A 16,960-nucleotide genomic window follows, 5' to 3' on the forward strand; every position below is an offset into this window, starting at 1 on the left:
ACTCCAGCCAGAACAACCCTCCCCCTCCCCCTCATAAAATCTTGTAGACATCAGATCCCACCAGCAGCCAATGTTGGAAAATATACCATGCAGGTAGTAATTAAATTAATGAAGACAAAGGAACAGGACAGGATCTCAATTCAATAGTCTTACAAGTAGGGGGATGCTGATAGAGTTGGCTCCAAAGAGATTTGGATGCCATCTTTAAAGGGCGTGGTAATCAATACTGAGATTGACCCACCTCCTCCACCCTCCCCCATCCACCCACCCACCAACTGCCCATCAACCGCCGCCGCCACCACAGAGGTGTCAGGAGCTCTCCCTCTCTGCTTCTGCTACAATCATTGGGAATTCTCTCCACCACCCCCCCACCCCACCCCAACCCTGCATAGCCAGCAAACACCACATAAGTATAAATAAATAAACTTATTCATGGCCTTATTTGTTGTCATAGTGTAAGGCCTCATTTTTCCTTATACTATGCTTTGGAATTGACCTAATTGATGCTGGTTCACACAGGAATAACTATCCCTCACCTCCCAGCACAACCTAATTTCTTGCTTCCCTCCCAATTACGTGCAAGTTCTCCCTCACTGCCTACTCCCTCCTGCCTGCAAGTACCCCCTTCAATAGCTCTGGCATTCCCCCTCAACTCCCACACACATATAACAGGAAACCCCTCCCAATGGTGCTCCCCAGAGGTCCTATCCCTGGCACTGGGTGGCACAGCCTTTGCTGAGGGCATTGCCAGGGCACTGCCAAAGCGTGTCCCTCTACCTGCAGGGGCTATGCTTAGCTTTCCATCCTCGGGGTGGCCACCCCCCGACTGATGCATGTCTTCAAATAGCTGGCGTAAGCCTTGCCACCTTGATGTCATATTGGTGAGACATGAATATTCAATGAAGTGGGATCACTTGGCGGGGGAGTCAGTAATCATATTAAAATGTATTCAAATCTATTTAAATGAGGTTACCACCCTTTCTGGGCATGAGCTTTCATGTTACTGCAAGGGGGTGTGAAAAATTGGAAACCATGATTTCGCAAGTGTGAATCACATGTTCTGGTTCTTGCAGGATTTTCAGCGATTGTCATCGTTCTCACTGATGGCTAACGCGGGCTGAAAATTGTCTCCACTCTGTTGCAGTCCTTGCCTATAGACTTGGCACTGAAATCACTGTAGTGATGTGAACTTGGGCGGCTTACCCATTAGTTCTGCTTTGAAGACACTGAAAGAGATGGGTATACTTAGGAGTAAGGGAGTCTTTAATGTCATAATAACTAATAGTTATTGCTGAACCACCTCTCTTACCTCGAACACTTAATTTTACAAACTTGGTGTCACATTTCCTGAAAAGTATGTTAATAGGCAGAATTTGAAATGCTAAGACGAACTGGTCCTGTTTGCAGGAGTGGGGTTAAACCCCCAAAAATGGAGTCGGGTCATGAGTCCGATAAGATCCTGCTTTGAACGGGCAAGTTTGCCACTGAGTGAGGAACCCTTATGCAGTAGTCAGGAAAATCATTTAAATAAAATATGCAAACTGGTAATTAACTTTCAATTTCTGGCTTTAATAACCAGCAGATGAGTTCCTTGAGCTCTCTGCATATCACCAGGGCCAACAAGGCAAATGCACAGCTTGGAGAGATTGCTTAATGAAATTTTATGTGTTGGGAAGACTTTAAAGAGTGAAATTGCGAAGCTTGTGAACAGCTATGATGAAAATGTATGGTTGCGCTGTTAGGTCTGAGAGCTGGAAATCTCCACTTTGAGGGTCAACTTCAACTTCTTTGGAAGTAGTTTCAACTGCCTCAGAGTATAATCATCTTGAATTCAACTTCCTCACTGTCAGCATTCAGCAGTAGCAGGAGCTACACCAGTAAGACTGACAATAACTACCTTCTCCTCATCTACAGTCTGGTCCACATGAGAAAAGAGATGGGCAGGGAACTTCGGTTTGGTGGAGGCAATACCCCGAGCAAAGGGTCTACAGAGAGAGGTTGAATGTCTTCAAAAGGACAAGGCCTCAGAAGAATGAAAGAGAGACTTTCATTTATAAAGCACTTTTCCCAGCCATTGAATATTTCGAAGTCCTTTACAGCTGCTGAAGTACTTTTAAAGTGTAGTCACTCTTGTAATGTAGAAACTGTGGCAACTAATATGCACACGACAAACAGCAATGTGGTGATGACCAGATAATCTGTTTTTGTGATGTTGATTGAAGGACAGATATTGGCCTGAGCGCAAGGGGATAACACCCTTACTCTTCTTTGAAACAGTGTCATGGTTCTTTTACATCAGCCCAAGTATGTAGGTGGGGCATCAATTTAGTGCCTCATTAAAAAATTGGCACCATTAATAGCACTAAGTACTGCATTGGAGGGCCTGATTTTACCATCTTGATTCTAAGTGCTGAATCTGGGAGTGTTTCAGATCTGACTTCTAGACCCGTTCTCCGGCACCCCCATATGCACTCTGCTTGAAAAAAGATCAGCGATCTGAATTGTGCTGCAGAAGCCTGTGGGCAGGGCTTATTGCGCCCGAGACACTGCAGCTCCGATTGGAGACTTCAACTGTGCACGTGCAGAAAGAAAAGAAAAATGGCCTCCTACCACATCGCTCCGAGGCCTGATAATGCCTGCCCTGGCCCTCACAGACATTGCCCTATCCCCACAACATAACTGACCCCATCAATCACACGCAGAGTGGCAGCAGACCCCCTTCTTGCTCTCCACCCCCCCCCCCCCGCCTAAAAGAGAGCCATCTGACCCACCTCCCTCCTCCCTCATCTGAGAGTGACCTGACCCGCCCCGCCACCACCACCATGTCTGTTTCACGCTGAATTTGGTTGGGCGAACGTGGTGGTAAAGGAGAAAGTGCCGGTAAGTTTGGGCGTGCAGCCCATTAAGTCAATTTAAGCCATGCAAATGCATTTAAATTGTTGTCGTGCCAGTTTTGGGTGCAGTCCCAAATGTGGCTATTTTAGGTGCTTGGTAAAGGGAGAACGGGCGCGGAGGCAGGTGTGGATCGTGTGACTCGCCTCATGCATGACATTATCAAATTTTCACACCAAAAACGGTGCAACTTGATGATAAAAGTGGGCCCGGAGTGTCAGCTGCTTAAGCCCTGGAGTTGATTTTGAATTCAAAGGCAAGGGTACTACTAAATAAACAAAGGCGACACTTGAAGAAGAAGGCACAGGCATTGCAGTGTGTTTGCTGCAGACATCTAAGTCTCCTTCCATGCAGACCACATGCAGACCAGGTGGGTACTGGCTCCTTCCAGAGATCTACTGGTGACATTTCCAGGATTTCTCTAGGAGGGCTTTCCCTTGGCCTGATCCTTCATCAGTCCTTATGTCACCCTTAAGTGACCTACAGGAAATAAAAGACGTGAGCTATTGTTGACCATAAAAACCCAGCTCAAGATATTTCAGTTAGTCGTGACATTAATTCGACATGAGTGACTGTTAAGTGTCAAGTAGCTATCATCTGTTGTGATCACCAGAGGCTGCATTGTACATGCTACTGCCAGGCATATTTTCTGCAGTTGGGCACCTAAAATAGGGTAGGTGCGAACTCCACCAAATTCCCACCCTCTCCTGCTCAAACCCATAATATGGAGGGGGTGGGAGGTGGGTGTGGATGGGCATTGAAAAACAACAGCTTGCCTACCATATTTAAATTGGGTAATCAACGGGCTATCAGGCCAATTGATAATAAGCAGCCCACATCATAAAATGTTTGTCATAGGCAGTCAGGTAGGAGTGGGCAATTTTTAAAATAAGTTCTTCAAATTAAGAGCGGGATATTCTATCTTTGGGGGCTGCCCTTTTCAAATGGTGGGTGGGGGGACAACTCCCTAACACAGAGCACCCCCCTTCTGACTCGTCTGCAGCCTTAAAACTACTGCCCTGCCTCCCCCTCTTCCTAACCTGCCCAAACACTCTCTGATCAAAACTCTGGATTTAATAGTTTCTTGGGATCCATTACTCCTTCTTGTTCTCTGTTGCAGTCTTGGTGGTAGCCACTAATGCAGTCCTGACGCTGCTGAGACTGGTGGAGCTGCTAGCCATTCAGATTGATTTTGGGCGTGACCTCCTCCCCAGTGAGGTTCCAAAGTCTCACTTGGCCCTTGCTTAGCCCACCTGCAGCCCGAACGGTATGTTGGGAGGAGGTATTGACAATACTTCCGGAGGATGACAGTGAATGTGTGAGATGGCACAAAGATCAGAGTGGATGAGAGTGTTGGCTGTTCAGATGGAAATGTGTGGAGGTACCTGGAGATAGAAGGATGAATAGAACTGCAAGGTGTGTTGTGCAGGAAAATGCTGAGAAAGTCAAAGTGGGGCATGACATCCGTAAATAATATGCTACTTGCTTGCTGACTTGAAGCCCTTGATCCTCTTGGTCCATTGTCTCCAACTTTGAGGGATCACAATCCTACTGTGCATTTCCTTGGCCACCCCCATGCTTGATTGGATTGCCAATTTACACAGCCACCATAGACAGAGATGGAATAAAATAATGTTCTAAATATCTATTACAAACTTTACTATATAAAAACATCCCACAAATGAAAGTCCATTCAATACTTTTAAATGAAGTACTTAATGCCTTATAGAAAAATTTGTCTTCATAATCCCCCATCAAAGACAGTTAAACCTTTAATAATCTCTGAGTTGTCAGGCAAATTAAGAGCTTATAGCCCACTGCTGTGATAATTGTGGCTGTGGAAAGTGGACAAGCAATAATAATGCTATAATAAAAGCACTTAGGGTTATGTCAGCAAAGAGATGTTATTTTAAGTTCCCAGACACAGGCAGGCTATTTCTAATTTTTAGAGGACTGGCTGTTTAAATAACCTGACAGTGTGACAACTCCACAGACTGTATCCTAGTTTCACAAGCATTTCATCTAAAAATTCTTAACTGACACACTTGCATGGTAAGACCCTTGTTGCATCAAAAAATGGGCCTGTTGAACTCAGCACTGAGTAGTTGAGTTCAGGTTCCCAGATGTGTGAATCACAGCCCACCCTCTTTTCCTGACCAACAAAAATGGGATCTGCCAGAAAAGGGCGTGGGGAGGTGGAGATAGGACATTTGGATCTGCTTAATGGTCCCTGGAATCTTCATGGCTCGGTGAATGACTTAGTCTGATTTTGTGGTTAAATTTGATGAGAATATGTACCTTTAAAGCAATTGAAATATATCTTTACACTACTGATGTTTTTAGTCTGAAGAAAGTATAGGTTGCAGTATTCGTACTTCATTAATTTCTAGCATTGGCACAGAAAGAGGTTTCTGACTTTAATCTCATGGATTATTGGGGCTGAATTGAGGTTGTGTTTTTGCAGATACTGATATTATGTTTCCAATACAGAGTCTTTTATCACAAATTATAAAATATAATTAAATATGCTTCAAGGTTTAAACTATACTAATTACAATCCTATTTTCAGGATGCTATTAGATATGAACATTTCAGAATTCATCAATTATGTTGTTTGCATATGCCGTTGCCTTTATTGAAATATTTATACATTTGAAAATGAATAACAAATACCTTGATCTGTGCAGCCCTCTGTCAAACCACGTGAACAACATGACTTCAGATCCAACACTAAACTCGCAATTTCTATATTCATGACGCACTCCAGAGCGTTGCACGGTGAAAATAAGACCAAAGAGATTACATTACAAAGTTGTTGGACAGAGGATTGAGCGTACAGTGGCCCAGAGTCCAAGAGGAGTTGTCAAGGTCAGGCTACCTGCTACGGCAAGAAGGAAACAAGAGAAGACTGAAAAGATTAGTTTTATGTAAAGTTGCATTTTGTGATATGGAGCTTGAAACATCCTGGGTGGGAGGTGCACTTTGGGGCATAATAAGTAAATAAGGAGCAAAGGAATCCAAGAGAGGGACAGAAAAATACTTGAGTCCAAATGAATCTTTAAAAACGAGACACTAAGTTGATCAAGCTGCAAGAGAAAAGATATGTAATTTTATTTTAATAAAGGTACAGCAAAAGACAAAATAGTAAACACACCATTGGTTAATCCCTAATCAGAATATTGTGGCCAGTTGTGAGCATCCTACTTTAGAAAGGATGTCAAGACCTCACAGAGAGTGCAGAAGATATTTGTCAAGCTAATACTGGAGATGATAAGCTGTTGGTATGAAGAGGGAAAGCAGAAAACTTTCACTGGATCACCAGAATAAAGAAGAACAAAAGGAAATCTGACAGGCTGAACATTATGAAAAGTTTGTGTAAAATAGATCAAGAACAAACAATTTTTTTCAAAGAACATAATTTTAAGATAAGGATGAACATGCACCATTCATTCATATGAGGAGTTATTAGAACCTGGAATCATCAGTCAGAAACAGTGGTAGAAGTGGAACGTTTCATACAATTTGAAATGCAATTGGATAAACATCTTGATAAAGAAAAAGACAAAAAGGATTGGGGCTGTGTATAGCTGTTTAAATTGCAGGGCTCACATGACTTTTACCAAGGCACAAACCCTTCCTAAATCCATGTGTAAAATAAATGAACACTGCTTTCTTAAAAGAGAACTTTTAGTCAAAAATTTCCAAAAGACAGCTGACATGTTTTCATGTGTTAGCCGATCAATTGAGAGTTTATTTTTCAGCCTTTTCTGACATTTAAATCAATTCCCAAGTTGGAAAAACAACATTGTGTTTTGAATTCAAATCAGTGACAATGGCAAATGTTCCAACCATCAGATTTCTAAGCTGGCATAAGTCCATTTTTCACTCTTCTAATGTTTACAAGAAAACTTAACTTCAGTAATTTAGTTTTGAACATGCAACTTGAGTCCACCAGCGCCAGATTGGACTGTTTTCAGGCAGATTGTAAAGTAAGTTTGAAGCAGTTAAAGATCACTTTTTCAAATGTGTGCACAAACATGAAACAGAATTTTACAATGTGCTCTTGGCTTCTGAGAGGGAGAGTTACTGTTATTTAGTGTTTGTTCCAAACAAGTTGTAAAAGCTGCAAGAAGTTTCGTCTTTTAAAATTAAGTTTTTTTCTTCAAGGGTAATAAAAGTCTTGTCTTCAGAAGATGTGTCTTGTTGCTGTCTTAACCAGATTTATTTTTAATATTCTGCAGCTGCTTTTTTGAGCTAATGTGATGTCCCCTGCTGTGCATACATTAATTGGTTTTATGCGATAATTTTGGACACCACTTGTGCAATTGCATTGCAGGCACAGACTCTACTCTGCCTCTCATGGGAGCCTCCAGAAATCTAGGCAGCATAAGAGAGGCAGAGATTTAACAGATTCTACTGTCGTCTCTCTAAGGTTAAGTAACAGCATAGATCAAGGATTGAATCTGGAACTACGTTGATCCATGTAGCTCAGTTATTTACTTGAGAAGCTTACTGTGTCATTGGGGAACGTTTATTCCAGTATTATTAAAAGCAGAAGGGATTTTAAGAAATTCCACACTGGCTGCACACTTTTTCTACTGATTGGCATACATTTGTTTCACAAACAAATACAGAAATACTGGGACTTTTTTTCTGGGTTCAAGCTGCTATTAATCACACTATCAAATACATGTCCACATTCTGATGAAAAATTGTTTTAACCAAACCATTAGCTTACCTCATGTGGAATTAATAGAGGCACCAATAGTAATGTTAGTTGATGTTTGGTTAGTGCAAAATAATACTGATATTCCCTAATCTATTTGTCATTTGATAACTGAAAAAAGTTAGAAAACCGAAATATTAATTTTTTTACTCTAAAACGGAAAAGAGAATCTAATTCATGCAGCACTGATATGACCAGGTGAGGAGGGATCAAAGGGCTCCCTTCTTTTCCCTCTCCTTGTCTGATTGCAGCAGGATTTTGTTTTAAAGGTTACACTTGCCAATTCATTGGGTACTTAACTGTTGACACGCTGGGTATAAAATAATCGAGTGGACAGGCTTCTTCAAGCTAAGAAAGCGGTTAGTTTATTTAAAGTTAAAACTGATCCAAATAAAGTAATACAACACATTCTGATCTCCACACACGAACATACAGACACATACAATCTTCTCACACACAAATACACATTATAGGAGAATAGGTTGGCCAAATTAGAGTGCATAAGAAATTAAAAGATTTTCACAGTTTCTAACTTTAAGTCTCCACTGGCAGTGTGTCTTGCTTACGGTGGAAAGCTGTAGCTGGGTCCTTCTTCTTTCAGGATTCACTGCTGCAGAATTGAATCCTTTCTAGTTACAACCCAACGTGGACATGTGCCGGGACTTCCCCTTTTTACAGATTTTAAAAAATTAATGAAGACAATGGGGCAAGAGACAGAGCATGGAAAGAATTGTTGACCTTGGGCAGGATTTTCTAGTTTTGGGGCAAGCGTGGGTGGGATTTTCCAGCCGATGTGTCAATTCAGTGTCTGTACTTAACCATTCATGTGCTGTTTGCAAATAGTTCAGTCCGACAGGCTTTCTTGAGTTTAGCCACAAATGATTAATTTTTATGAGCTAAAAACCAACCTAAGAAAGATATAAAAACATTTGAAAGACCCCTTCTTTCACAACACACATACACAAGCATGTAAAATTATAAGTTATACAGCAGAGGAAGTTAATTTTGGCCAAATTAAGATTCAATGATAAAAGGCCAATGATAGCTGTTGATGGGTCCTCCACAGATATTTGTGGTTGAAATTTTGAAGTGTTCTCTGAACTTCGCTGCCTGTTGATCCCAGTATGATATACACAGGCTGAGTGTCACTCTTGCGAGTGACATTAGCTATTTGATGTATTCTGAAATGTAACAGATGTAGGACTCCAAGCTTGGGACAGCAGGGAGAGAGGTGGTGTTATTGGTCCATTTGCAGACGACATCTTCTGTTACAGTTAGCACAGGCAAACTTACAATCACAGCTTTTCACAAGGGGGTTTCAATCATGCAGCAGCTACTATTGGTACACAACGGAGGGTGATCTATATTAATGAAATGAGCTTTGATCGCACTTTGTCAAAACTATCAAGATGCCATTGAAACAAGTAAGGGTTTTTAGCACCCTCTTACATGACAGCTTCATTTGTGCTCCATTGCTTTGGGTAGTTTCTAAAGTTAGAAATTCTAGTGGTGCATTACCCTTATGTTTTGCAGACAGTATATACAGTGGCAGATGTGAAGCCACTGTCATGTGTCCTGGCAAATCCGTATTTAGAAGTTTCCAGAATTGCCCATTTTATAGGTTGTGATTTCTGCAGCCATTTTAAATCAGTGTTTTTTGTTGGCAAGGGTACTCTTAAACAAGTTCAATATATATCTGACCAGCCAATTAAATTAAAAATTAATAGTACACATTGAACATGGCACATTGTCATGACATTCTTTAAAACAAATCTGTCTGCTGCAGAATAGAGACAAAGACTGATAGGGTCCAAGATTGTTGGTTGGTTTGAGAGAGAGGGCAGGAGCTCCACTTAGCTCAACTGCTCATTGAGTTCTTCTGAGAGACCCATGTGCATAACTTTGCAGAAAGTTTTGGGTTGGACATTTGTTCCCTCTCCAACTGTCATTCAGATATAATTGGATATTCCAAGTGTAACTTGATCAGCTCATCTGGAAAGCTATTTGAAAGATGAAGATCTTTTTGCTGAGCAATTTTTGAGTGGTTCGACTTCAGCTGTTTAATAATGCTACTATAGATATCTTGTTGATGGGCCAGAAAAGAAGACCATTTACAAACCCAAGGGAGTGTCATTTTCTGGGTTTTGCAGACTTACTGTCCCCTCTATATAGAATTGGAATGTGGAATATATAGTAATGTAAATGAGTTTTGGTCATCTTGAAATGGTTGCTGTCACTTTAGTCTGTTATTAAAAATCTGTCTTTTTAAAATATCATTTCCTGTTTCAATCGAATTAAAAATTAATATTTAGCATAAGCACATCCATTCCACGCAAAATGAAATGTGATATTAGAAACATTTCATTCTAAGGTTACAAATAAATCATATGCGTACATTCATCCTCAAACATATACTGTTACAGCTAGGGCAGTCATGATGTGGAGATGCTGGCGTTGGACTGGGGTAAACACAGTAGGAAGTCTCACAACACCAGGTTAAAGTCCAACAGGTTTATTTGGTAGCAAACGCCACTAGCTTTCAGAGCACTGCTCTTTCGTAGGAGCACTCTGAAAGCTAGTGGTGTTTGCTATCAAATAAACCTGTTGGACTTTAACCTGATGTTGTGAGATTTCTTACTGTAACTAGGGCAGCACAGTGCTTAGTGTTGCTGCCTCACAGTGCCAGGGACCCAGGTTCGCTTCCCAGCTTGGGTCACTGTCTGTGTACTGTCTGCATGTTCTTCCCATGTCTCTGTGGGTTTCCTCTAGGTGCTCCCACAGTTTGAAAGACATGCTGGTTAGGTGCATTGACCATGCTAAATTCTCCCTCAGATGCCAGGGTATGGCGACTTGGGGATTTTCACAGTAACTTCATTGTTTTGATGTAAGCCTACTTGTGACTTAAATATAAACACTTCAAATGTCTTTAATGAAGCAATTCTGTGTGGGTTACCTCTTGGTAAAGCATTAGTTATCACTTTTTTTCTGCAATGTGGATAATCTTTCAGTGGTAAAATTATAAAACCACAGCTTTCATTGAAATAGCCTTGGATTAAAGGTGCTGAATTTCTTGGCGATTTGACATGTGGCTTAAGGAATGTGTTCGTTCAAAACTTAGTGCAGAATCAAGTTTCCTTCTACATTAGAAGGAATCAACCCCACAAGCTGCTGGACAGAACTATGCAAAGGTCTCCAACTACATAATTGCAATGCCCTTTTAACCCTTCAGTGGCCATTTCCACAGCCCCTGAGTCTAATGACTCTGTCTTGGGCATAGTGACAATCATAGAATCCCTGCAGAGGAGGAAGAGACCATTCGGCCCATTGAGTCTGTATCGACTCTCCGAAAGATCATCCCACCCAGGCCCTCCCCTTTGCCCTATCTCTGTAATCTCACATATTTACCATGGCTAATTCACCTAACCTACAAACCCATGGACACCACGGGGCAATTTAGAATGGTCAATCTATCTAACCCTCACATCTTCAGACTGTGGGAGGAAATGGAGCATTTGGAGGAAACCCACACAGGCATGGGAAAACATGCTGACTCTGCATAGACAGGGACCCAAAGCAGAGACTGAATCCAGATTTTTCTAGACTGGGTTTTTCTATTTTTAGATTGGTGGTGGATTGTAACATTTTTAAACCTGCCTGGGTTCACCACCTACACCTTAGCCAGAGTCCTCCCCCCGCCTCGAGAATTGGAGCGGGCGAGGGGCAGAACATCGGAAAGTCAGTTGACCTCGCATGGGACTTGATGGTTTCGGGGTGAACGTGGCTGTAAAACCCCACCCCTTGTCTTCAGTGGGCCAGGGAACAGAAGGCTGACAACCAAGAATATTCAACAAATATCTTAAAAAGTTCTGATGGGCTTCTATATTTTTATATATTTAGGCATTAATGATCTTGAATGGTGCACCCTTCTTGCCCACAAATTATTTCTTTGTCATGTTTTAGAATGCTTTTAAAATATTTTTAAAGGGAATTCCAATATTTAAGAAGTTAAACCTTATCAGGACACTGATTTTTAATATGGATATTATTATATTAAATGTCAACACTGCCCAAAACAATTACCTGCTTGAACACAAGGCAGCCCTATATTTTATTTTCCTGACCAGTCAGCCAAAGCTTTTTCCAAAAATCTGATGCCATTCTTCAGGAACTAACATCTAAAATATTGAAAGTACATCATTAAACATCATGATTAAACATATCTAATGAATTGTGTCAGTTGTGTATTTTATTGCTTCAGTAAAGTTTTACTTTATAAGACCCTTGTCAGACCCCACTTGGAGTACTGTGTGCAGTTCTGGTCGCCTCACTACAGGAAAGATGTGGAAGCTATTGAGAGAGTGCAAACTTGGGGTGGAACTCCAGAGGGCTGCCTCTGGAGTTCAGATGAAGCTTACAGGTGACCATGGACCCTAGAGCACCACAGCAGTGGATGGGGGTGGGGGTGGGGGGGTCGTGGAGAGAGGGGGTTCCCCCTTTAGGTGCTTCCTTGTCTCACCTTGGGGTTCAATGAGGTGCTGCTCCAGTGGCTCCAACAGGGAAAGAGAGAAGCTGTTGTGGCACATTCATGGCCTCTTGAGATTCTTGAGGTTAGGAACTTCTGAGGTTAGGAACTTCTAATAGTTAGAGCTTCAGAAGGCCTGGTGACAGAATGAAACAACTAAGAATCACAAAGGTAGGCTGACAGAGTTTGTTTACTGACATCAATGTGGATAATAGTGTAAGGCATTACAAAGACATAGAAGTGAGAGAAAGCACCATGTTCCATTCCTATTGCTAAACTGTCTGCTACTGGACTATGGCTCAGTACTCCCACTGACCTGTGGGGGAGCACACTTTCCAGGATACTAATGATCAGAGAGGGGAGCCAATCCATGTGTTTGCTTTCTTAACCTGTGCAGAATGGAGAAGGTGAATGGCTGAGGAGCCTGCCTGCTGGATACTATTATTGGTGCCACAGACTTGTGTACTGAACTGTAACCACAGTGATGACACACCCTGTTGTTGACAGAAAATCTCTTAAGTGCCAGGTTCCTGACTCCATACAAGTCAGGAACGGGCTCTGCCACACTGAGTAATAGGATTTGGCAGTTCACTGGTAGGCAGTCCGATGGGATTGCTGCTGCATGAAATCATCCATCTGTTAAAAGCTGTATCTCTAAAGTCTGCAATTTCCATTTTTTCAGCAAAGCCAGGTTGTGAACTGGCCCTTAGTTTAGCTTTTCACTTAGCAATCTTTGCTACCTTGACCTGCCCCTTGTTTACCAGTACTTACTGAATTCCCTATTGCAGATTTCCGTGTTGGTGGTTGACTGTAAGAATCAATTCCATTGCACTGGTAGTAATGAACAAGACTTCTGATTGACATAAGAAAAGGGAAGAGGGGTGAGGATTGGGAGATAATTCCAAAATCAAAGAATAACGTAAGTGGCAGTGCTGCCCCATTGCTGCAGGTTACTTACTGCAGATATAATTTGGACTTGCAGCTTGCCTCAGCCTTGCAGATAAGGATAATGCAAAAGCTGTGACAGGCCTCCTACTTGAGCATCTGCATTGCCATTGTGCTAACTCTCATCTGCGTCCAGCTGAGTGATCAAAATCAGCAGCACCGTTTCAAAGAGCTGCCACCAAGTTTCTGTCTTTTTGAAGTTAATGTAAAAGCAACATTTAATTACTGCTTCTTGAAAACATTTGCATTTGAAAATAATACCAAAATCCAGCATTCAGTATGTCACTGCAGTACGTACAAGCCTTCCTCTGTATCCATGCCTGAGATAAATAAATTTGCTGTTCTGTCCAGCTCCAGAGAACAAAATGCAGGATGGCACACAATCACTGATAAAGTACTTTCAATTTGTTGTTTTTAAGCAAGGGATGGAATACTTCTAAAATAATCTTCAAAATATTTACACAAAACATTAAATAATCTTCATTTTTATTATTACACAAACAAAATAATGCAAATGCTCAAAAAGCATTGAGATAAGTAGCTCAGCTGTTCATCTCAAAACATGCTGAATGTATGCTTGCATTAGCACAGGCACTTTATTCTTAATGAAAAGCCTAAAAGTCTGAATTCACCAGAAATGCTAATTATGATTTGATTAGACAAGTTATTTCAATCGGTACATGCTCTTGAGGGCATACATATTTGCTTCTACGGATTGTAAGCAGATGGTTGATGCAGCACTCTGCCAATGAACAGGCTTCTGTATGCGGCAAAGCCAGAAGGGGCAACCACAAAATACAACTGCATTGTTGTACGTACATTGTTGGAACAAATTAATATTTTAATTCTTGATTTGTTTTCAGTTGCAATAATGACCTCTTTGCTTGTGATAATGCATATATTACATCTTTTTTCTTTGGAAACAATAGAGACTATTACACTGATAGTCAGTGCTATAACTAATGCACATTGGGTGCTGAGGATTGCTCAGCCACCAGTATGTGCCAAGTTGTGTAATGTGACTGTGAAACCATGAGCTTGTGCACTTAGGTGCATAGGCTCATCAAAATCCTGGTAATGATCCTTAGGCGTTGAGAGCACTAGCGAGCACTGCTAATGACATGCCTCTGTGAGCCTTATTCTTCATGTTTTCACCTGGAGGGTGCTGCGCTAGAAGCCTTCTGGACAACCTGTGATGGTATACAATCCAGTAGGTTTTTGAAAAGCTGGAAATATAGGAAAGATGTAGGAAACCCAATAGCTTGCAAGTCCTTCCTCTAGTAGTAGTAGTACTACTAGTATGTACATAGTAGTACATAGTGGAGAACATGCCCGTCCACATCAGTGGGGACGAAGTAGAAATGGTTGAGAGCTTCAAGTTTTTGGGTGTCCGAAATATCAACCACCTGTCCTGGTTCCTGCTCTGCCAACAATATAGTTAAGAAAGCCCACCAATGCCTCTACTTCCTCAGAAATCTAAGGAAATTTGGCATGTCTGCTACAACGCTCACCAACTTTTACAGATGCATCATTCTTTGAAATTTGGCATGTCTGCTACAATGCTCACCAACTTTTACAGATGCACAATTCTTTCTGGTTGAATCACAGCTTGATATGGCTCCTGCTCTGCCCAAGATCGCAAGAAACTACAAAGGGTCGTGAATGAAGCCCAGTCCATCACGCAAACCAGCCTCCCAGAGTGAAGACTCTGTCTTCACTTTCCGCTGCCTTGGAAAAGCAGCCAGCATAATCAAGGACCCCATGCACCCCAGACATTCTCCCTTCAACCTTCTTCCATTGGAAAAAAGATACAAAATTCTGAGGTTACATACCAACTCAAGAACAGCTTTTTCTCTGCTGCCATCAGACATTTGAATGGACGTAATGGACCTATCTTGCACTAAGTTGATCTTTCTCTACATCTTAGCTATGGCTGTAACACTATATTCAGCACTTCTTTATTTTTCTGTGAAAGGTATGCCATGCCTATACAGCGTGCCTGAAACAATACTTTTCACTGTATACTAATATGTGACAATAATAAATCAAATCAAATCTCTCTCTCTCACTGCAGGAAAAACTAAGGCACATTAGGAGAGGGGCAGGATAGGTGGGGGCCGTCCTGACATCAGGAGCCTGATGGATTTTGAGGAATGGGCAGCCCAGCTGCCAGGGGCAGAACCTGACAGAGCCTATTGAGATGGACAGATGGGCTTGCAGCCTCCATCCTTTAAGGATCCATGTATGTCATAGAAACCTAAGGGCCACAAGTTCTTCCATGCTGAAGGCAGCTCATGTAGTCACTTGTGCTGTCCTCTCTCACCAGCAGGAGAGGATAAGACAAGACAATGAAGCCCTGTTCAGCAGTCACAGCAGCATACAGATGACAGAAGACACTGAGCAGGAAGAAGAAAATGCATCTCTAGAAGCATCAAAGCAGTCACCTGCACCCTTCACCAGTCCAGAGACACACACACCTTAGTGAACAATGTCTAGTTCAGTAAGGGTCTCACATTATGGTGATCACTGCATGGACACATATCTGCTGCAGGAGGGGACAGTGACAACCAATCTCACCAGCACTTAGAAGTCTGCTGGGGAACAGGCATCTGGGAGGTTTGAGTCTGACGAGGAGCCCCCAGTATTGGCCGTCCACGAGATGCTGCAGAGATAGCAAGAGATTGGGGAACATCGGGCAGAGATGGCGGAGGGGAGGCCTAACTGAGTCAGTTAGGGCAGCTTTCCTCCTGAGCTTATTCCCCAAAAACACAGATATCAAAAACAGATCTAAAACTGAGAGCTTCAGTTTCCCGACCACCACAGGAATCATACCATTTGGGACACGGAATTTGCAAAGATCCGTTGACCTCGGTTGGAATCGTCCGGTCTTGGGTCGAGCGTGGCTGGAAAATTCTGCCCCTTGTCTGTCATGTGATCTCCAGTAGATCACTTCTCCATCAGATAAAGTGATTGCAGTTCAAAAATACAAACATCTCCCCCACCTCCATCTCCCAAGTACAGTGCTGGTCAGATGATTTCTTAGAAAAGATATGCTCATGACTTCATCTTGAATTGTTATGACCTTTTAAAAAAAATCAAGTGTCAAAATGTAATGTCCTTCCATATTTTAAAAGAAAAATACAGTTTATGAAAATATAGTTTTCTCAAAGTAGTGTGTCCCCTGCCTTTTAGACTAGATAGACTGTCATTCGTGAAGGCAGATGGGAATTCTACCAGCTGCACTTATGTCAGCCAAGTTGGATCTCAGGCATTTCCAGGGTCTTGTTTTCAGTGATTAAGGGTCTGTACCTGGGGCAAATTTATTCCCACATATGCTCCACAAATTCAAATCTTACTTGCTATTACCTTTGCCCATATCCTGCACTTTTACTCTTTGCTGCTATTTTCAGACCATTTGCCATCTCTGCAATGTGAACACACAAGTTGTCCCAACTTGGTCAACATATCCCTTTTCATGTTCTAAATCATCTGTCCATTAACTCCCTCATTCTCTACTTTTGAAGGTGAATGTGTCTCCTCATCTGCCATCAATTAAACTTTAATCTTAGCCAGACATTTAAATGGTGTCAAAGTCTTGTGATTGATGTTCCTTGAGTACAGCCTTGGATCTTGTTTGTCTCCCTTGTGGGGACCTCAAATTGGATTCAGTTGGAATGGAGTTGGGTTTGCCCGGTCCATTCTGAGCTTTGGCTTTGTAACTTTAAGAATGGAGTACTGAGCAGGGTCTTTAGTTTCTACACTATTTGGCTATGGATCAGCAAATTGGCTAACACGGCTTCCTCTAACAGCTATGCCAGATTGATTACAGCCTGGGTGAATAAAATAGGGAAGTGCTGGCCATTTCTTAGCAACAG

General features: G+C 41.9%; 1 protein-coding gene across 3 annotated transcripts in view; it reads left to right on the forward strand.

Moving 5' to 3' along the window:
- Nucleotides 1-16,960, forward strand: part of LOC145350132 (G protein-activated inward rectifier potassium channel 1) — a 207,727-nt gene that overhangs the window by 37,145 nt on the left and 153,622 nt on the right. The window contains exon 3 of one of the 3 annotated variants that reach the window (XM_080199091.1): nucleotides 14,694-14,754. The exons of the other annotated variants lie outside the window; for them this stretch is intronic. Within the exon in view, the coding sequence (XP_080055217.1) occupies nucleotides 14,694-14,698 (5 nt within the window). The 3' untranslated portion in view covers nucleotides 14,699-14,754. Of the gene's footprint in view, nucleotides 1-14,693; nucleotides 14,755-16,960 lie in introns of those variants that run through there. 3 annotated transcript variants of the gene reach the window in all.

The sequence above is a fragment of the Carcharhinus amblyrhynchos genome, chromosome 11 (assembly GCF_965287045.1).
Source record: "Carcharhinus amblyrhynchos chromosome 11, sCarAmb.v2.hapA, whole genome shotgun sequence".
Classification (NCBI taxonomy): domain Eukaryota; kingdom Metazoa; phylum Chordata; class Chondrichthyes; order Carcharhiniformes; family Carcharhinidae; genus Carcharhinus; species Carcharhinus amblyrhynchos.